This window comes from Periplaneta americana, chromosome 6, assembly GCF_040183065.1.
Source record: "Periplaneta americana isolate PAMFEO1 chromosome 6, P.americana_PAMFEO1_priV1, whole genome shotgun sequence".
Lineage (NCBI taxonomy): Eukaryota > Metazoa > Arthropoda > Insecta > Blattodea > Blattidae > Periplaneta > Periplaneta americana.
The window spans coordinates 102,403,560-102,426,864 of NC_091122.1; the positions used below are offsets into that span (position 1 = coordinate 102,403,560).

A 23,305-nucleotide genomic window follows, 5' to 3' on the forward strand; every position below is an offset into this window, starting at 1 on the left:
CATTGAATCAGATAATAAAAAGATTTAATTTTTTACATAGCTTATGTTCATAACTTATAGATTGAGTTTCTAAATTGTTTTTACAACTATGAAATTAGAGCACGTAAAATTCAAGATATTCAAGGAAGTTACATTTTTCGCAAATCTTTCACAACAGTTCTCGTAATGCCCTACAGTAGTGACTTTTAGTCCAGGGTGCACATAACCTTGGAGACAGGCTCTATAGCCTAATTTCCTTTCTGAAAGAATATAAAACTGCGTGTAGTGAATGTAGTATGTACAACATAAAAAGAACCCTGTATTTGATTGAGAGGAAATTAGGTAAAGATTACAGGCCATCCGTTCCTCGCTTCTAAGTTACCTACTTATGTAAGCTAGCATCTCGATTATGATAAAAGAGTTCTATAGAACGTCTCGTGATACTGCAGGGACTTCGAGCGATAAAAGGACACAACGCAGAAAAATGAGGCGTGTACAAAGCCAATAGACTACAATATATCCGGGGCTGAACAGGGTAGTAAAAAATATATGTGTAATTAGCCTATTTTTTAACAGAACACACAAAGTTTGTATACCACAGCTTTGACAATGCGTAGTTACACGGGCCGTAATTTAATCAAATCCCAAAATCGAAAAGAGCGACCAAAATCACGAAATATAACTTGAGTTTCTTAGTGCTAAAGTTTGCAACGGGTTAGTTACAAGACTTAAATTGGCGCATATCGTTTTGTAGAAGAGTGACAGAGGTGAACACAGGATCTAGAGTATCATTACTTTATTAAATTAAACCAACAATAGAAATAACAACGAAAGTGGAAAAAAAAAATTAATAAAAGAAAAACTTAGAGCAGTGAGACTTCATAAATGTAACCAGCCATGACTTTGATTCCATCGATGTAGCTTTTGAGGTCTATCTTTTCATTTGATGTGTGTTGACAATCGTCCGTCTTACAGATTGGAAGCAGAAGGAGACTCTTGCCATCTGTCACGTCTTTAAGCATGTTGCACACAGGAATGGATCTGCCCTCCCGCGTGAGATCGGGCTCTGCTTTGTATACGTACTTGACAGCACGCATGGCAGCCTGAAAGCAATTAGTTATATCACTGACCTTCCTACCTTCCTCCAAGCAACGAGCGAAAGATCCATTGCTCAGAATTCAAGATGAAGTGATGCATTTTGTCCAGCATAATCTCTGAATTTGGCATTTCTTATCCCAGTATTTCGTTGTTTCCCAGGTTTTGTCTCGTAAAATATTAGTAATAATTTCAACTTCGCCAACGAATAATTACGTTATAATCTCACAGATGCTAATCAATAATAATTGATTATAGCAGCGCGGATAAGTAAAATGGATAAAACTAATGTGAAGATTTTAGAGTTTGCAATCGTGTGTTGGAGGTTTAATTTCTTAGGCGATCAGAATTACTTTACAAGATTAGAGTAAAAACAATGTCAAGGCTAAAATCAGGTAACGTATAAAATAGTTGAAATATATAAAAATAATCTTGTAAAGTGTTGATATATTGTAACATTTCTTACCTAAATGATCTGAAGATGGCAAAACATTGCCGAAAACGTTCATCTGTGTAACATTTTCATACAAATTATGCTAATTTAGTTAATAAATTTCACTTAGTATTAATAAGCTGTCTTAGACGGCAAACATATAGCCTAATAATTTAATTTCTATGTCTTAGTTTATCGGAACCCCTATAATATGTCTGTAAAATTTACTGCCGTTTAAATCTTCATGTTGCTGTGAAAAATACAATTAATACAAAGGTAAATAAATTTCATAAACTTTACACTCGTGCCAAAAAGATAACATTCACGAACCTGCGTCATAAATAACTATTAAACTTTTTAAAATAAATAAAACCCTGGATAATTTAATACTTGTAAGTGAAAATGGATTAAAAGCAATAACGCATTGCTCAATATGTTGTTCCCAAGTTAGCTTAGTGTCAACCACAATTCCAAGCATGTTAAGCTATATGAACGACTCGTTGAGCAATATGTCATTGGTTTCAATCGCTTTCCACTTAAAAGTATTGTTGGAATTCGGGTTATTATTTATTTTATTTAATAAATTAAGAGCAGATCCTTTTGACTGAGGTAACTGAGCTTTAATTCTTGATGTAACCTATTAAGTAAAAAATAAATTGAACTAATCGGGTGTAACATAAATATCAGCATTCAGCCTTATTGAGTTCTTTTTGATTGAAGGCCAAACAGAGTTACTTTTATTTTCAGAGGTTTCAATGAAATTTATATTGGCATTCATGTTGAAGTTTTTTATGAGAATTTTATAGTGTATTTCTGATTCATAGTCGACCTGGTTGGCAAGTTGGTATAGCGCTGCCTTTTATGCCCAAGGTTGCGGGTTCGATCCCGGGCCAGGTCAATGGCATTTAAGTGTGCTTAAATGCGACAGGCTCATGTCAGTAGATTTACTGGCATGTAAAAGAACTCCTGCGGGACAAAATTCCGGCACATCCGGCGACGCTGATATAACCTCTACAGTTGCGAGCGTCGTTAAATAAAACATAACATTTAACATTCTGATTCATTCTCTAATATTCTTATCTTAGACTTAATTCGTTTGTACAATTTGCTAATGTACGCAATGCCAATATTTCTTTTTTTAGGCAATTTCATTATTACACCACTTATTTCTTAATTTATAAGGTTTGAAATTACCACTTCTGACTGTAGTAAGATGAAACAAATTACAAAATATATCATAAAACATAGCACAGAACTCGTCAAATAAACATGTATGTTGTTATTATTAATAGAAATTAAAATAAGAATCTCAACTGATAATTGAATTTAAAAACCTTAACTATAATCATCATTAACATTTTCGAAAGTCCTGAAGTTATTAATGTTCATATTTTAATGTGTTCTTTAAATATAATTTTAATTACAATAGCTTTGTGATCTGAAAATCCTGGGTCAAAGGCCTCAGTAGTATAGTTCTGCTTATGAATAGGAGTAGGCCTAAACAAGTTGTCAATGCAATGGTCTCTTTAGTTGGCTCGAACTCTGATTGAAAATAACTGCATGAGTTAAAAGCATTACATAATTCATTTTTGGCTTCAGTAAAAGTTAAAAATCAATATCTAAATCACTGAAAATAATTTCTAATTTAAATTTTAAAATATAACATAGTAATGTTTCCAACTTATTTAAAATATTTTTAAATCGTCTGAGGGTGAACGATAATAACAATTATAACCATATTATAATTTTCAATCTTAAAACGGTTGCCTCTAATTGTAACTCAACACAAAATTCAGAAATAACAATTCTTTTTTAAGTTATACGTTAGAACCACCATTTTTATGTTGAATGTGTTGAATTGCTCTATGAAGCTGGTAGTCAACGCATCGGTTTTGCAGTGCACTGCAGTTGAAGTTGTTTATGTATTTATAATTCACAATGATAGAATAGATATACCACCGAAATATACGGTAGTGAATTTAGTTTTTTGTATTATAATATTCCATGTATTGTGGGTCCCTATCACCATGGCATGGCGCGTCCTCAGGTTGCGGATAAAGGAGACGGCCTCCAGATATGGAGGGTAGCTGCGAATATATTGAATAAGCAGTCGTGGACAGCCGATAAGGGGTGGTCCTCCAGCTTGGGGGTTGGGCGAAGGGCTAACAACCCATCACCGTAAAAAACAGCTTCTTACGAAACCTAACAGTAAGCCTCGGAATGGGACTGATTCTCCGGCACGACCACAGCAAAGGAAAAAGGTTATGCGATTTGGTACATGGAATGTAACTAGTCTTTATAGAACAGGAGGGGTAACATTAGTAGCAAAAGAACTAGCTAGATATAGAATAGACTTCGTGGGAGTACAAGAGGTTAGGTTAGATGAGAATGGCATATCACAAATAGGCGATTACTTACTGTATTATGGGGAAGGAAACGATAATCACCAATTAGGAACAGGATTCTTTGTACATAAAAGAATAAAATCAGCAGTAAAAAAGGTCGAATTTATCAGTGACAGGTTATCGTATTTAGTACTTAAGGGCAGATGGTGCGATATCGTAGTTATAAATGCTCACGCCCCTACAGAAGAGAAAGACGACCATATAAAGGATAGCTTCTATGAGGAATTGGAACACACTTTTGATCAGTTACCTAGATATCACATGAAAGTTTTATTGGGGGATTTCAATGCTAAAGTAGGACAGGAGGATATTTTTAAACCAACAATTGGAAAGGAGAGCCTACACCTAAGTAGTAATGAAAATGGAATTAGATTAGTCAACTTTGCCCAATCAAAAAATTTAATTGTCAAGAGTACAACATTCCCCCATAAGGATATACATAAATATACGTGGACTTCTCCAGACGGAAGGACACATAACCAGATAGATCACATCTTGGTAGATAAAAGAAGGCACATTAGTATAGTAGACATTCGAATTTTCAGGGGGGCAGACTGTAATTCTGACCATTATTTGGTAATTGGAGAATTAAGAGAAAGACTATCAGTAGCCAAGCGAGTAGAGCAACAAGCTAATATTAGTAGATTCAATATTTTGAAATTAAAGGACGAGGAAACTAAGCAACGTTATCAGGTTGAAATTTCAAATAGGTTTCCTGCTTCAGCAACTGCTGACGAAGCTGAGGAAGAGTTAGATGTTAATAGCGTGTGGGACAATATCCGAGATAATATCAAAATTGCAGCTGAGCAGAACATAGGCTATCTTGAAACTAAGAAAAAGAAACCATGGTTTGATGAAGATTGCTCCATTGTAGTAGATAGAAGGAAACAGGCAAAATTGAAATTCTTACAGGATCCAATTGTGGAGAATAGAGATAATTTTTTCAATGAAAGACGGGAAGCAAGTCGTACACTTAGGAATAAAAAGAGAGATTACTTGAAGGAAAACCTGAATGAGGTAGAAACAAATACTAAGAATAAAAACATTCGAGATTTATATAAGGGTATAAAGGAATTTAAAAACGGATATCAGGCAAGAGTAAACGTGATCAAGGATGAGAATGGTGACTTACTTGCAGACTCTCATTCAATCCTGAACAGATGGAAAAACTATTTTGGGCAACTACTAAATATACATAGGCCAAATAGAAATGATCAGGACGAAATTCAAATACAAACTGCTGAGCCATTTATACCGGAACCCACACTTTCTGAAGTCGAAATTGCGATAGAAAATCTGAAAAAGTACAAGTCTACAGGTATTGACCAAATTCCAGCAGAATTAATACAAGAGGGTGGAAGGACATTATCTAGCGAAATTTATAAACTTTTACTTGCAATTTGGGAAAAGGAAATTGTACCAGAACAATGGAAGGAGTCCATAATCGTACCTATTTTTAAGAAGGGGGACAAGACTAACTGTTGTAACTTTCGAGGAATATCACTTTTGTTGACGTCGTACAAAATTTTGTCGAATATCCTTTTGAGAAGATTAACTCCATATGTAGATGAAATTATTGGGGAACATCAGTGTGGTTTTAGGCGTAATAGATCGACTATTGATCAGATTTCTTGTATTCGACAGATATTGGAGAAAACGTGGGAGTATAAGGGTACAGTACATCAGTTATTCATAGATTTCAAAAAGGCGTATGACTCGGTTAAAAGAGAAGTTTTATATAATATTCTTATTGAATTTGGTATTCCCAAGAAACTAGTTCGATTAATTAAAATGTGTCTTAGTGAAACTTATAGCAGAGTCCGTATAGGCCAGTTTCTATCTGATGCTTTTCCAATTCACTGCGGGCTAAAGCAGGGAGATGCACTATCACCTTTACTTTTTAACTTCGCTCTAGAATATGCCATTAGGAAAGTTCAGGATAATAGACAGGGTTTGGAATTGAACGGGTTACATCAGCTTCTTGTCTATGCGGATGACGTGAATGTGCTAGGAGAAAATCCACAAACGATTAGGGAAAACGCGGAAATTCTAGTTGAAGCAAGTAAAGCGATAGGGTTGGAAGTAAATCCCGAAAAGACTAAGTATATGATTATGTCTCGTGATCAGAATATTGTACGAAATGGAACTATAAAAATTGGAGATTTATCTTTCGAAGAGGTGGAAAAATTCAAATATCTTGGAGCAACAGTGACAAATATAAATGACACTCGGGAGGAAATTAAACGCAGAATAAATATGTGAAATGCGTGTTATTATTCGGTTGAGAAGCTTTTGTCATCTAGTCTTCTGTCAAAAAATCTGAAAGTTAGAATTTATAAAACAGTTATATTACCAGTTGTTCTGTATGGTTGTGAAACTTGGACTCTCACTTTGAGAGAGGAACAGAGATTAAGGGTGTTTGAGAATAAGGTTCTTAGGTAAATATTTGGGGCTAAGAGGGATGAAGTTACAGGAGAATGGAGAAAGTTACACAACGCAGAGCTGCACGCATTGTATTCTTCACCTGACATAATTAGGATCATAAAATCCAGACGTTTGAAGTGGGCATGACATGTAGCACGTATGGGCGAATCCAGAAATGCATATAGAGTGTTAGTTGGGAGGCCGGAGGGAAAAAGACCTTTGGGGAGGCCGAGACGTAGGTGGGAAGATAATATTAAAATGGATTTGAGGGAGGTGGGAAATGATGATAGAAACTGGATTAATCTTGCTCAGGATATGGACCAATGGCGGGCTTATGTGAGGGCGGCAATGAACCTCCGGGTTCCTTAAAAGCCAGTAAGTAAGTAAGTAAGTAAGTATTATAATATTTTTATATTTCTTAAGTATGATTTGCAAGGACAATGGCTACGATAGATAAACGGAGACATGCTATTATAGTAGACATTCGAATTTTCAGGGGTGCAGACTGTAATTCTGACCATTATTTGATAATTGGAGAATTAAGAGAAAGACTATCAGTAGCCAAGCAATTAGAGCAACAAGTTAATATTACTAAATTCAATACTCTGAAATTAAAGGACGAGAAAATTAAGCAACATTATCAGGTCGAAATTTCAAATAAGCTTAGGTTTGCCACTTTAGGAAGTTCCGACGAAGTTGAAAAAGAGTTAGATGTTAATAGCGCATTATCTGGGAAAATATCAGAGATAGTATCAAAATTGCAGCTGAGCAGAGCATGGGTTATTATGAAACTAAGGAAAAGAAACTGTGGTTTGATGAAGATTGTTGCATGGTAGTAGAAAGAAGGAAACAGGTAAAATTGAAATTCTTACAGGATCCTGTTGAGGAGAATAGATATAATTATTTCAATGAAAGACGAGAAGCAAGTCGTACACTTAAGAATAAAAAGAGAGGTTACTTGAAGGAAAAACTGAATGAGGTAGAAACAAATAGTAAGAATAAAAACATTCGAGATTTATATCAGGGTATAAAGGAATTTAAGAACGGATATCAGCCAAGGTTAAACGTGATCAAGGATGAGATTGGTGACTTGCTTGCAAACCCTCATTCAATCCCGAACAGATGGAAAAACTATTTTGCGCAACTACTAAATGTATATAATCCAAATAGAAATGATCGGAACGAAATTGAAATACAAACTGCTGAGCCATTTATATCCGAACCCACACTTTCAGAAGTCGAAATTGTGATAGAAAATCTGAAAAAGTACAAGTCTCCAGGTATTGATCAAATTCCAGCAGAATTAATACAAGAGGGTGGAAGCGCATTATCTGGCGAAATTGATAAACTTGTGCTTGCTATTTGGGAAAAGAAAATTGTACCACAACAATGGAAGAAGTCCATAATTGTACCTATTTTGAAGAATGGGGAACAAGACTAACTGTGGTAGCTTTCGAGGAATATCACTTTTGTTGACGTCGTACAAAATTTTGTCCAATATTCTTCTGAGAAGATTAACTCCGTACGTATATGAAATTATTGGGGATCATCAGTGCGGTTTTAGGCGTAATAGATCGACTATTGATATTTATTCACAGTTTTCAAAAAGACATATGACTCGGTTAAGAGACAAGTATTATATGATATACTTATTGAATTTGGTATTCCCAAGAAACTAGTTCGATTAATTAAAATGTGTCTCAGTGAAACGTACAGCAGAGTCCGTATAGGCCACTTTATATCTGATGCTTTTCCAATTCACTGCGGGCTAAAGCAAGGAGATGCACTATCACCTTTACTTTTTAACTTCGCTCTAGAATAGGCCATTACGAAAGTTCAGGATAACAGAGAGGGTGTGGAATTGAACGGGTTACATCAGCTTCTTGTCTATGCGGATGACGTGAATGTGTTAGGAGAAAATCCACAAACGATTAGGGAAAACACTGAAATTTTACTTGAAGCAAGCAAAGCGATAGGTTTGGAAGTAAATCCCGAAAAGACAAAGTATATGATTATGTCTCGTGACCAGAATATTGTACGAAATGGAAATATAAAAATTGGAGATTTATCCTTCGAAGAGGTGGAAAAATTCAAATATCTTGGAGCAACAGTAACAAGAAGACTACAGGAAGAAAAGGGGAAATGTCAAGATTTTCAGGAGAGCTAATTTAAAGTTTAAAACTGATTTATTCAAGAAGTGTGTTACAAATGATAAATACCACCATGCATTTTGAAAGGTGGTTAATCTATTAATCAATATGGTCAATATGTTTTATTGTCGTCTAACCATAAACTTCCAATCTTTACCATTATCTCAATTTTCACAAAAAAGTGACATTCCCCCTTTTATTCCTGTGTTCTTCAATGACACTCGGGAGGAAATTAAACGCAGAATAAATATGGGAAATGCCTGTTAATATTCGATTGAGAAACTTTTGTCATCTAGTCTTCTGTCAAAAAATCTGAAAGTTAGAATTTATAAAACAGTTATGTTACCAGTTGTTCTGTATGATTGTGAAACTTGGACTCTCACTTTGAGAGAGGAACAGAGATTAAGGGTGTTTGAAATTAAGGTTATTAGGAAAATATTTGGGGCTAAGAGGGATGAAGTTACAGGAGAATGGAGAAAGTTACACAACGCTGAACTGCAGGCATTGTATTCTTCATCTGACATAATTAGGAACATTAAATCCAGACGTTTGAGATGGGCAGGGCATGTAGCACGTACGGGCGAATCCAGAAATGCATATAGAGTGTTAGTTGGGAGACCGGAGGGAAATAACTATGACTCTCTGTCATAGTGGCCGTTTGCGTCTCATAACACTCGGCATGCTACTCCCGCCAAAAGCAACATGGTCCGTCAGTCTGAGTAGCGCATTGTCGCTACGTATCAGCAGGGGATAACCAGAGGGGCGTTGCAAGGGGGTGTAGTACATCTATTACTGCATTCCTCTTGACTATTACTTGGAAACCTAGACCCGCTAGGGAACTCCGCCTGCGTCGCAGGTCCGTACCGAGCAACTGCGGAATGGCAGCTCGTAAGGCCTGGGGCGGCCGCGGGAGGTTGACCCCCGTGTACCTGAAGCTTTTTCCAGGGGTGCCACCAAACACCTGTAAGGGGCCCGACTTCGGTTGGATGGCATTGCCATTCGGCCGGGGAAGGCAGCCCCCGGGGCGACAAGGATGCGGTATTAATTGGTCACCAGGTCGCCGGGAGTTTTGGAGACTCCTTCCCTCAGACGTAGATGGGAGGATAATATTAAAATGGATTTGAGGGAGGTGGAATAGATGATAGAGACTGGATTAATCTTGCGCAGGATAGGGACTGATGGCGGGCTTATGTGAGGGCGGCAATGAACCTTCGGATTCCTTAAAAGCCATTTGTAAGTAAGTATGGCTACCATTCAAAGGAAAAATACAGTGAAAGTAGTGTTTACATACAGTAATTATGAAGCTCAGAGACTATCGACATTAGACATCCATAACTAGACTGATGAAACATTACACACCACAAAAGAGCAAATTGATACGGTACAGCTCAATACAATGGAAAGATACTGTTATCAGCTGTTCATTATGATCGACTGTTAAATAAATATACAGATCCAGTTAAATTTAGATACGATAACGATCCAAAGAGAAAATGACTACAGCGTACTGATGTCAACACGGTTCAGTGCTACTTTAACTTACCCCTAGAAATAGACGATAATACAGTGATCCAGTCTCTCTCATCATACGGAACTGTTAGACACGTCCGTTCCGAGGTTTGAAGTACATAATACAAATACCTCGTACAATTCAGCGGTGATCAAAACGCGAACGGCTGTGATTACACACGAAAGACAGCCTAAGAAGTACGGAGACGAGGGAGAGGTACTTTGCATGAAAACTACAACCAGTGGTTGTTCGTGCACATGCTGAACTGAACATTCCATAGCTCATTTCCCGTCTATCTCTAGGTAGAATGTGCTATATTTATAATCAAGCAGTAGGTCTATATTCATTTGCTCAATATTAATTCATGAATATTTTAATAAGGAAAAAAACAGAAATAGGCCCCAATTGTAAGATTACTTAAAAGTATAAGAAAATCCCTTTTTCAAACAGATAAATATATTAACTTAATGATTGAAACAAAACTTTAACCTTCAATTATTTTTTGTGCATCTTTCTGAAAAAGAAACAAGGTCAGGCTGAATGCTACACACGGCAATTCTCAAGTGCGCTGTGTTTTCGTCCGTAGGGCGGGACCTGTTTTTGTGTTTAATAAGTATAACTTGTGAAAACAACTGTTGACATAAATAGAAGAAAAATACGCTAATATCTTAGCAGCAAACGTTTTAAGCATAGGATAATGGAATTCCATCCTTACAATGCATATAATATTGAATCAGTTGTTCTATAATATTAGGCTAGTCTGTTATTAAATGAATAAAGATTAAAAAGCTTAAAATTGATATGTAGCCTATACTTTGTTCCATAATGTCTGACAGGAGATGTAAACATTGCCGCCAGAGGAGAAGGGAAGTATAATTGCTATTGAACCAATGGCGAAGGTCTCATTATACGCTTGTCTTGAAGTTGGGCAGGGGTAAAACGCTTCACACCGCACAACTTCAAGATAAACGTGGAATGAGACCACTGCCATTGGTTCAGTAGCAATTTTATACTTCTCTCGTCCTCTGCCGGCAATATTTAGGCCTACGTCGCCGGTCAGACATTATGAAACTTGTATAGTAATTTTATCCTTCAAAGGAAGAGACCTGAAAAAAATTCATACACGTACAGAAGAATACCGTAAAGTGGGGCTACTTGGACAGCATTTTAGCACACTTTTCGATGTAAAATAAGACTTTTATATTAGAGCGATTAAAAAATATATACTGCACCTACTTGGCCTACAAGATTACCTAGCTGGTATAAAAATTGAAAATATCTTTCACAAACTTAAACAAAAAAAAGTGATTAAGTGTCCAAATAGCCCCGGTTTTGGAGTTACTTGGACACTTAACTGTTTTTAGGCATAAAACGTTTGGTAGCCTATGCTTGTTAGGTGCTCATGTTACCCTGCAATATGTGGCAGCCCACACCTGTGGAGTAACGGTCAGCGCGTCTGGCCGCGAAACCAGGTGGCCCGGGTTCGATTCCCGTCGGGGCAAGTTATCTGGTTGAGGTTTTTTCCGGGGTTTTCCCTCAACCCAATACGAGCAAATGCTGGGTAACTTTCAGTGCTGGACCCCGGACTCATTTCACCGGCATTATCACCTTCATCTCATTCAGACGCTAAATAACCAAAGATGTTGATAAAGCGTCATAAAATAACCTACTAAAAATATGTGGCAGAAGTCTTATCTTTGAGAATATATGTATATAATATAATATCAATTTAAAGGAAAAGTAAGGTTTATTGAACTTTTATTTATTCTCACAATATTTTAAAGGAAAGCTAAAATTTATTGAAATTTACTTATTCTCACAAATTCTTTATGAAAAAAACTTACAAGTGACCTTAACAACCATCTAATTAAAAAGTACAAATAAGTAAATTAAAAATAGCCACCACTCTCCCAGGATCTTACTTAAAGAACAACAGATCTCGGATTTCTTCCAAGTATCTTCCGTACTAAGGTCGCCCGAGGTACTTCAAAATTTTCTGCTGCCCCCTTCTTCGACCTCCCTCCCCTAACTAAATACGTATAATGTCTCAATACGTCACGTTGTGTCCAAGTAGCCCCGCGGTGGTCGAGTAACCCCACTTTACGATATTGATCAATAATAATAATAATAATAATAATAATAATAATAATAATAATAATAATAACCATATATATTGAATAAGCAGTCGTGGACAGCCGATAAGGGGTGGTCCTCAAGCTTGGGGGTTGGGCGAAAGGCTAACAACCCATCACCGTAAAAAATAGCTTGTTACGAATCCATACAATATGGGAGAATAATATTAAAATGGATTTGAGGGAGGTAGGATATGATGGCAGAGACTGTATTAATCTTGCACAGGATAGGGACCGATAGCGGGCTAATGCGAGGGCGGCAATGAACCTGCTCATTCCTTACAAGTCATTTGTAAGTAAGTTGTAAGTAATAATAATAATAATAATAATAATAATAATAATAATAATCTATTTACGTCTGTATATTCAGCGTGACTTCTTGTAATGCCTTTTGTTGCTTCTAAATACTCTAATTTAGCCGTTGAGCAAAGGAGAACGAAGTTATTCCTCTTCCGATTCCTTATGAAACCTTTTGTTCCTGCTTGTAGAGATAGAGGGCTTGCAGAACGACATGAAACCGCCACTGCTTGTTTTCAGTATGTGAATGGGATAGACAGCAATGTACAGAAAACTTTCCTTATCCGTTTGATTGTCTGTGATTACGCGATGTAATCACGATACCAATTTTGGTCACCGCTGCCGTACATAGTGGTGTTTGAGCGGTTCGTATTGAGATCAAGAAACACATACCAATCAAATTGATCATTGCCGGCTATGCTGCCATACTGCATTATCCAGGACAATCAGACACCGGTGTAGCTCTGTTGGCTAAGGCACTTGTCTGCTCCGGAGTTGTGCTCGGGTACGGGTTCGATTCCCGCTTGGGCTGATTACCTGGTTGGGTTTTTTCCGAGGTTTTCCCCAATCGTAAGGCAAATTTCAGGCGAATCCTCGGCCTCATCTCGCCAAATATCATCTCACTATCACCAATTCCATCGACGCTAAATAATCTCATAGTTGATACAGCGTCGTTAATAACCAAGTAAAAAAAATATCCAGGACAACCCAACTATGTCATATATGTACATATGTGGCGAAGACTCGCACAGTGTCCGAATAAAAAGTTTTATCTGCCTGTTAACGTCACAAGAAGGAAGCTATTGCTAAGTGACGTCATACGAGGAGTCAACACGGGTGGCAGAGGGGGAAGAAGTCATAATAGAAGAGAATAAGCATACGAACGCAGAAGCTATTATGGAAGAAGAGACCGACACATTTTCGGAGTCAGAGGTGGTAAAATCAATGGTACAAACAACTGTTAGGCGAATTAAACCAGCCAAAAGATAGAGCTCGAGCAGGAATCTACCACTAGACAATTTTATTAGTAACAACTGACGAATGCATGGAAACAACTTTAATTTCTACTCTAGTGTAATCATCCCATTCTCCTGGAGAACAGTCAAGAAACGCAAACCGCAGTATACAGGTGGAGCTGTGTGCAGAAAGAAATTGAAACAAAGAATACAACACAAATTTCCACGAGACCTACGTCTCAGAGGGCGTGATTCAGGGCCTAGTGTTACCTCGACGGAATGTTTCCGGCTCATATTAGCAATAAAATTAAGACTACCCAACGATTTCACCCATATGCTACGGGAGCACTGAAGTGGGAGGTAAGAAGGTCAGCATCGACGAGAAATCCGTTCCCCAAGAAGATCTACAAATAATACAGATGGTACTAATGCCTTGGACACATCCAAGACATGACGAATTCGAGGAACAGGAGATGATGAAAACGTCACACAGTTTGAGGTTCGGAGTCACAATGTTTACATCAGGTTAGTGTGATTTTAAGGAACAATAAAGTACTAGGCGACCAAGGCGGGATCCGTCGTGGCAGAATAAGGAACTCCGTGCTCGCTGCGTATGTTTACTGCTGGAGTATCGTCACATCCACTGCCTAGTGTTTCAATCTGGTCGCAATGTCGCAAGACGTGTGTTTCGTAGCCAAGCGCGGAGCGTTATGTATAATGCCATAAATTTTTGTGACGAAGAAAATACAACTAGTTTATTCTACCTCTATCGAAGACAACAGAGCGTGCTGCAGCTATTGTGAAGTTAAACGAGGGAAAAATTAGTACAGTGCATCGGTACTACACGGCGGAGCGTCAGGACGAGACTGACAGAACATAATAGGAATTGCCGCCTAGGACAGATCGACAAATCGGCAGTGGCAGCACATGCCTATCAAGAGGGCGATCACAACATAAGATTCAAGGACACGGACATCTTGAGCACGACGACGCACTTCTTCCCCCGTCTACATAGAGAAGCGATCGAAATACATAAACATAACAACAACTTTAATCGCAAGGAAGAAGGCGTAAAGCTAAACAAGTGTTGGTATTCGGTCCTAAACAGAACAGATAAGAAGCCACTACAACAAAAGGACGGAACCCAGAACGGGAGCAGCGAACAAAGCGGCGCGGACCGCAGCGACAACAGGCCTCGGCCCCCGAGCCGCACTATAAATACGCCCGCACAACCATCGCGTATGTGGTACCTAAGAGGTTACGTCCAATTTCGGCTTCCCCTTCAAAATTTTCTAGAGCTCCTTCAGGGGAGCAGCGTAACCCGGAGTGAGACTAGTGGCCAACAGGCTTGGAGCTCACATATTTAGTTTTGTACAGCCCCCAACCCCTTGCAAGGACGCGTTTTGCGTACCTTTTAAATTTTCCTCCCAATTCTCCTTCGATTTTTTCGATTTTTTTTTCGAGACACAGGAGGCGTTGCAATTAGCAAACCCCAACCTCCCGCTCGCCCCAATACTAGAAGGATTAATCAGAGTGATAGTTCTCCTTATGGAGAATCCTATGTCTCGAAAAAATCGAAAAATCGAAGGAGAATTGGGAGGAAAATTTAAAAGGTACGCAAAACGCGTCCTTGCAAGGGGTTGGGGGCTGTACAAAACTAAATATGTGAGCTCCAAGCCTGTTGGCCACTAGTCTCACTCCGGGTTACGCTGCTCCCCTGAAGGAGCTCTAGAAAATTTTGAAGGGGAAGCCGAAATTGGACGTAACCTCTTAGGTACCACATACGCGAGGGGGGCTGAGATTGATCAATTGATCACGGAACGGGGCGAGGAGGATTTGGCTGGTGTTTGCCGTTAGGATGGCAAGACGCCGTCATCTGTTGTTCGATGACAAAGCAGGTGAAGGCCGTCGGAAGAAGCGCCGTGAAATCTAATCTGCAATTTGAGAGGTCCCTGTCCTTTCAATTTGCGACTTATTGAGTGACCTCGTATATTTAATAGACTATTAATATTATCTGAACTAGGGCATACATCATTTACAATAAAGGTGGAATATATATGGGGAAGGGCATATAGGTCCGTGGCCCATTTCTTATAGGGCTCATCCCGATATTTGTCTTACGCCTGAGGAAAACCACGGAATACCTTAGGCGAGATGAGTTGTCTCATGTATAGGAGACTAGCCAATTTGGCTATTATGAAGGAGGTGATTGTTATCATGAGCCTTGTTGATCGTCTCAATTTTGAGACAAGCCATTTGGCTATATGATGGCTCAATTACGAAGAGGGGGGACAAATGTAATTAGTTAATTAATTTAAGTAATTAGGAAGATTAATGGGGATATGAGTGCAGGTCCGTGGCCCATTTCTTTTAGGGCTCATCCCGACATTTGTCTTAGCGCCTTAGGAAAACCACGGCAAAACCTTAGGCAGGATGAGTTGTCTCAATATCAGAGACTAGCCAGTTGGCTCTTACGTTGAATGACTCTATGAATCGATGGATATATACTAGCCAATTGGCTCTATTATATTTCCATCGATCAACAAAAGTAGATAATGTTAGGGAGGGATTTTGTTTAGCCCAGTTAAGACAAGGTCATTTTAAAGCGGTTGCACTATCCAAGGAGTCTCATGGAGTTGAGTCGTGGCTACCAAAACCTGGGAGTAACGCCAGCCTCCCTGTCCTCCTGTCTCAATTGTATAGCTAATGGACCTGTCTGGTGTCTACGCCGTAACCTAGGATCATACTGGCCGAGGCCAGATATGAGCGGGTTGGGGTTAGCACGAGCTTCCGCATACAGGTTCCTAGCCAGTCGAGCAATGAACTCGTCTATGGTTGGCAACTCTAGTTCATCATGGAACTTTCTTCTCGAGGCGACTCGGGGGAGATGGGTAATGAGTCGAATCACCTGGTTTTGGATAACTTGGAGTTTACGGAGATGGGACACTGCCGCAAACCCCCATGCGGGTGCGGCATAGGTAATGACAGAATCCTATGTCTGCCCTCCCGGAGATATTTAAGCTCCTAACCTCCCTCGTTTCTCTCAATGGCCAGACGAAGTGACGGAGTTGCTAGGATGTGTATATGGAACGCCAGGGGCCTTAGACATGATAGACATGAGTTCAGGACCTTCCTAGACGCTAATAATATAGACGTAGCATTTATAACAGAAACGTTCCTGACACCCCAAGTAAATTTAAGATGCGCGGGGTTTAAAGTCTATAGACAAGAGAGAGCGGGTAGAAGAGGCGGAGGTGCAGCGGTGTTCGTTCGTTCTTCGATCGCGCACTGTGAGTATCTCCTTCCCCAGCTAGCGGCATTAGAGGCAGTGGCTATTAGAGCCTACATAGGCAGACTCCCCTTTCTGCTTATGGCTGCCTACAGTCCTCCGGGCACACTAAATGAACGCGATTTAGATATAGTGACAAGTCTATCCGATAGATTCGTAGTCGCCGGCGACCTCAATGCGAGGCACGCTAGCTGGAACTGTCAACGCCCCAATCGGCAGGGCGATAGGCTTTTTCTTAATTCTACAGGAAACGGATACGTCGTGATGGCCCCTAGGGAACCCACACACGTACCGGCTGCTGCAAATCAACTGCCTGACATATTAGACATCGCTCTGGTGAAAGGTCTCACAACTAGAGCGAGACTAACAACCCTGGATGATCTTCCGTCCGACCACCTACCGGTGATAATGGAGATCATGCACCCAGTCGAACTCTCCCCAACCGCTGAGAAATTCAACTACAAGGCGGCAGACTGGGTGTTCTTCCAAGACCAGGTAGCCGCTACGCTTCCACCACTCCCCCCTGAAGTCACTCCGGCAGGGATAGATAGGTCAGTTAGAGACCTGACGGAGTGCATAAAGAAGAAAATGGTTGCTGCAATACCGAAACGGTCTTCACAACCGGGACGGATGCAGCTCCCAGCCTACATTAGAGACCTAAAGATCGCCCGCAATAGAGCAAGAACATTGTGGAAGCGTACTAGGTTAGATGAACATAGAATAGAAATGAACCGCTTGCGGAGGCGGATCAGTGAGGCGGTCCACGAAACGGTCGTGGATGCTTGGAAGTCCAAGGTTGAGACGATGGACAGCAGAAACATGTCAGATGTCTGGCGTGTATCTCGAGCTCTGTCCAATCCGTCTCAATCTATTCACCCATTAGTAGTCGGTCCAGATGTCACGGCCTTTACTCCTGAGGAGAAGGCTACCGCACTGGCAGACGTTCTAGAGACCACTTTTCAACCCGTGGAACAAAATTTAAACTTGCCCCATATCAGAGCTGTTGAGGAATCGGTTCGAGACCTCCTTAGCAGGGAGCCGGAAAATGGGATACGACCTACGAACACCCACGAGGTCGCCCATTTCTTTCGTCGCCTCGGCCCTCATAAGGCCGCAGGAGCCGACGGTATCCAAGGAATTATATTGCAGCATCTCCCAAGGTCAGCTATGAAGCGCATAGCAGAGATAATTAATAACATCTTGGCTTCCGGTCACTATCCCATTTCCTGGAAAGAGGCTCAAGTAGTTCTCTTTCCAAAGCCCGGAAAGGATAAGACGAATCCAAGCAACTATAGGCCTATTAGTCTTCTCAATTGTCTCAGCAAACTGGCGGAGCGGGTCATACATAGACGCCTCACTGAAGTAGTGTTGCCTCAAATCAGGAACGAGCAGTTCGGTTTCCACCCTGGTCGTTCCACTACACTCCAGGCACTCCGCATGACGGAGGACATTACCTGGGCTATGAGCACGAAGCGTGTAGTAGCTGCAGCTTACCTGGACATCGAGCGAGCATTCGACAAGGTTTGGCATGAGGGACTCCTCGTTAAGTTACTGGGCATGGGAGTCCCAGATGGAATGATACGCCTCATTTCTAACTACCTCCGAGGCCGTACATTCAAAACCCGTGTAGGCACTAGTTTCTCCACCCCCCGTGAAATTCACGCAGGAGTCCCACAGGGTTCCATTATCGGGCCCATACTTTTCAATATATTCATTAATGACCTCCCGTTTCGCTATATCCACGGCAGAAGTAGTCATCTGTGTATCTATGCAGACGACACTGCCCTCTTGGCGATGGGCAAAACCTATAGATTAGCGTCCCGTAGATTGCAGTCGATCTTAGATCACCTCCAGCCGTGGTTCCACGACTGGAGAATCAAGGTCAATGTAGAGAAATGTCAGGCCATACTCTTTTCACTAAGAGCGAGGCTCGAAGACATACCACCACCACCCACACTTTTCGGACGAGAAATGCCGTGGATGAACCAAATTAAATATTTAGGGATCATTATGGACTCTCATCTCACCTTCCGAGATCACATCCAATCCCTTCTTCGTAAGGCCAACGGGCTGATAGTTAGACACTATCCCATTCTGGCGGCCTTAACTCCTGACAACCAGAGGGTAGGACTTACCATGTATAAGGCCCTCATTCGCTCTGTCATTACCTATGCCGCACCCGCATGGGGGTTTGCGGCAGTGTCCCATCTCCGTAAACTCCAAGTTGTCCAAAACCAGGTGATTCGACTCATTACCCATCTCCCCCGAGTCGCCTCGAGAAGAAAGTTCCATGATGAACTAGAGTTGCCAACCATAGACGAGTTCATTGCTCGACTGGCTAGGAACCTGTATGCGGAAGCTCATGCTAACCTCAACCCGCTCATATCTGGCCTCGGCCAGTATGATCCTAGGTTACGGCGTAGACACCAGACAGGTCCATTAGCTATACTATTGAGACAGGAGGACAGGGAGGCTGGCGTTACTCCCAGGTTTTGGTAGCCACGACTCAACTCCATGAGACTCCTTGGATAGTGCAACCGCTTTAAAATGACTTTGTCTTAACTGGGCTAAACAAAATCCCTCCCTAACAATATCTACTTTTGTTGATCGATGGAACTATCATAGAGCCAATTGGCTAGTATATATCCATCGATTCATAGAGTCATTCAACGTAAGAGCCAACTGGCTAGTCTCTGATATTGAGACAACTCATCCTGCCTAAGGTTTTTCCGTGGTTTTCCTAAGGCGCTAAGACAAATGTCGGGATGAGCCCTAAAAGAAATGGGCCACGGACCTGCACTCATATCCCCATTAATCTCCCTAATTACTTAAATTAATTAACTAATTACATTTGTCCCCCCTCTTCGTAATTGAGCCATCATATAGCCAAATGGCTTGTCTCAAAATTGAGACGATTCAACAAGGCTCATGACAACAATCACCTCCTACAATAGCCAAATTGGCTAGTCTCTTATACATGAGACAACTCATCTCGCCTAAGGTATTCCGTGGTTTTCCTCAGACGTAAGACAAATGTCGGGATGAGCCCTATTAGAAATGGGCCACGGACCTATATGCCCTTCCCCATACATATTCCACCCTTATTATAAACGATGTATGCCCTAGTTCAGATAATATAAATAGTCTATTAAATATACGAGGTCACTTAATAAGTCGCAAATTGAAAGGACAGGGACCTCTCAAATTGCAGATTAGATTTCACGGCGCTTCTTCCGACGGCCTTCACCTGCTTTGTCATCGAACAACAGATGACGGCGTCTTGCCATTCTAACGGCAAACACCAGCCAACTCCTCCTCGCCCCGTTCCGTGATCAATTGATCAATGTCAGCCCCCTCGCGTATGTGGTACCTAAGAGGTTACGTCCAATTTCGGCTTCCCCTTCAAAATTTTCCAGAGCTCCTTCAAGGGAGCAGCGTAACCCGGAGTGAGACTAGTGGCCAACAGGCTTGGAGCTCACATATTTAGTTTTGTACAGCCCCCAACCCACTTGCAAGGACGCGTTTTGCGTACCTTTTAAATTTTCCTCCCAAGTCTCCTTCGATTTTTCGATTTTTCGAGACACAGGATCAGTTGCCTCAAGTACGCCGAGAAGAGTCTTGCGACCTCGGATACCACTCCACTGAAGATGTCTGCCGCAGTTGCAGACGAAACGTCTGGTATAAAACCAACTAATAGACCACGGCCTCTCAGCCCGGAAAATGAATCTACATCTATAGACTCCGGCCGTGAAAGCCTACACTGCAAGATTAGAAAGAAAGGTAGAATGTGAGGACAAGGGTGTAGAAATATCGACACGAAACAAAGTTAGACGACCTCCTGCAAATAAGGTTGAATTAGGCGACATGAACAAATGTATCATAAGAAGAGAAGTTCAAAAATATTATAGTCTCTAAAAAGAGCTTTCAACATTAGGAAAGTCGCATACATTTTGTTAGAGAGAGATAGGTTTAAAAAGAGTGCAAGGAAACTTTACTAAAACTCATACTATCCATAGGGTTTGCATTCAAAAAATGTAAAGATAAAAGGAAATAAATATCTAATAGAAAGCTCTGATATAGTAGCCCGTTATTTACCTAGTCGAAATACGGTTCCATACTCATTACAATGTCCACAAATGTTGGCAAGACGTAAACGTGTCAGGAGTTTATACAAATTGCAGTGCAGGTCAACGACTTACAGTAGCCCATTGATGGTTTTATACCGGTAGATTTCCTCATATATGATGTCCGGTGTCCTGCCAATTTAAAATGCTAAGGTAAGAAATGTATATGAAATGCAATATTGTATTAAATACAATACCTACTTTAGTTTACGTTACTTTCGATTCATGTTTCCTCCTTTACGAACACCGATGTTTTCGTGTGTTTTCTGAATAGATTCCTATGTGTGTAAGCATATGATAAAATAAAACTGAACAATAAAGTTAACTATATATACGAACATATAACAGATGAAGCGTGTTAATAATAACGAAACAAGAGCGTAGTTTAGCATGTGCTTCATTTTGAATCTGATGTGGACTTTACAACACGGCCTGTGTTGTGAAGCGAATCGCAGCGCCACCAAACAAAACGGTTCCCGCCTTGGCCGCGTAGTAAGATATTATAATTTAATACATGTTTACATCTCGGTTTAAGAATTTATCTTTCTTCTTAACATTATGCATTTAGTTCGGATCTATGTTACGCATTGTATTCTTCACCTGACATAATTAGGAACATTAAATCCAGACGTTTGAGATGGGCAGGGCATATAGCACGTATGGGTGAATCCAGAAATGCATATAGTGTTAGTTGGAAGGCCGGAGGGAAAAAGACCTTTGGGGAGGCCGAGACGTAGATGGGAGAATAATATTAAAATGGATTTGGAGGAGGTGGGATATGATGGTAGAGACTGGATTACTCTTGCTCAGGATAGGGACCGATGGCGGGCTTATGTGAGGGCAGCAATGAACCTCCGAGTTCCTTAAAAGCCTTAAGTAAGTAAGTATTCTGCATTTAGTCTGCATCTACGTTAGGTCTACTCTCAACATAAATTGAGGCGTTCAGAAGTCAACATGATTAACTCCTTTTCCAAAGATTTTGAGATATTCAAGGTTAAAGTTAAATACACACAATTAATTCTGTGATGTAGTCAAGAAGAATACTGCATTCTGTGAGCTTTTTACTGAACTATGGAGTTAATCACTTTGACCACTTAAAATATGGTCAATTTAGTACATTGCCAACTTAGAAACTCTAAAATAACCAAAAATGGAGTTAATCATGTTGACTTCTGAACGCCTCAATTATTGTTTACGAAGCCTCCTTAAACAACGGTTGTTGCGCTCATTTGTATAATCTACAATGACATTGATGTCCTACTCTTACAAGAAGTGGTCCACGGCTAGCGCGTCTGGCCGCGAAACCAGGTGACCCGGGTTCGATTCCCGGTCGGAGAAAGTTACCTGGTTGAGGTTTCTTCCGGGGTTTTCCCTCAACCCAATACGAGCAAATGCTGGGTAACTTTCGGTGCTGGACCCCGGAGTCATTTCACCGGCATTATCACTTTCATCTCATTCAGACGCTAAATTTATTTATTTATTGGGTTATTTTACGACGCTGTATCAACATCTAGGTTATTTAGCGTCTGAATGAAATGAAGGTGATAATGCCGGTGAAATGAGTCCGGGGTCCAGCACCGAAAGATACCCAGCATTTGCTCGTATTGGGTTGAGGGAAACCCCCGGAAAAAAAACCTCAACCAGGTAACTTGCCCCGACCGGGATTCGAACCCGGGCCACCTGGTTTCGCTGACCGTTACTCCACAGGTGTGGACTTCAGACGCTAAATAACCTAAGGTGTTGATAAAGCGTCGTAAAATAACCTACTACCTACAAGAAGTGAATATTGACAACTTCAACTTTCTACAGCCGAATTATAATTTTATAGTAATGTTGGAGAAGCAATTAGAGCAGATCTGGACTTTAGTACTTCAATTGAGGTACTGCAGACTACCCCTTCACTCCCCATTTCATATTCTCTGGCAGAGACAGTTATGTATCGGAACGATAGGAGTAGACCTGAAAGTAAGCATTACTGAGTAACGGATTGTAAAAGGCATGCATTAAAGCTTTCGGCTTTCGCTGGTCGCCTAAAATCCACCAGTGATGCACAGTGTTTTACTATGTGTTCGTTTCTAAAGCGGTGAAGCGGAAAGGACATGGGCTGTGGTATCTCTTTTCATTTTCCCTTCCCCTCTATGCCCAGGGCTGAAATAGAGGAACAGTGATAATATATAAGCGGTTTATCCATTAAACAGTCGGAACTACACCCCAGTGGTAGAATTTTATCTACAGAAGCCAACAAAATTGATAGTTACTGTTTACTTACCATCAGGCACGAACAATAGAACGGAACGGGAACGCGTGATTTCTGAAGAATTGCCATTCTATCTTCAACACAAATACAATATCCACATACTAGGAAGAGATTTAAACAACGTACTTAATGCTAAATTCCAATAAAATTAGGCGCCTACAACCCGTCTAAAAGCTTAAAAAGAATATGTGAAGATTTACATTTGCTTGGGAAGTCTGCAATGGAAACTATGCAACTTTATCTTCTATCGCGGT

General features: G+C 40.4%; 1 protein-coding gene across 1 annotated transcript in view; it reads right to left on the minus strand.

Moving 5' to 3' along the window:
- Positions 1-842: 842 nt before the first annotated feature.
- The window catches only part of LOC138702260 (cytosolic non-specific dipeptidase-like), a 49,221-nt gene continuing 26,758 nt past the window's right edge, over positions 843-23,305 (minus strand). The window contains exons 4-5 of the mRNA XM_069829844.1: positions 9,301-9,447; positions 843-1,082 (exon numbers count right to left, since the gene is read on the minus strand). Of these exons, the coding sequence (XP_069685945.1) occupies positions 843-1,082; positions 9,301-9,447 (387 nt within the window). The remainder of the gene's footprint in view (positions 1,083-9,300; positions 9,448-23,305) is intronic.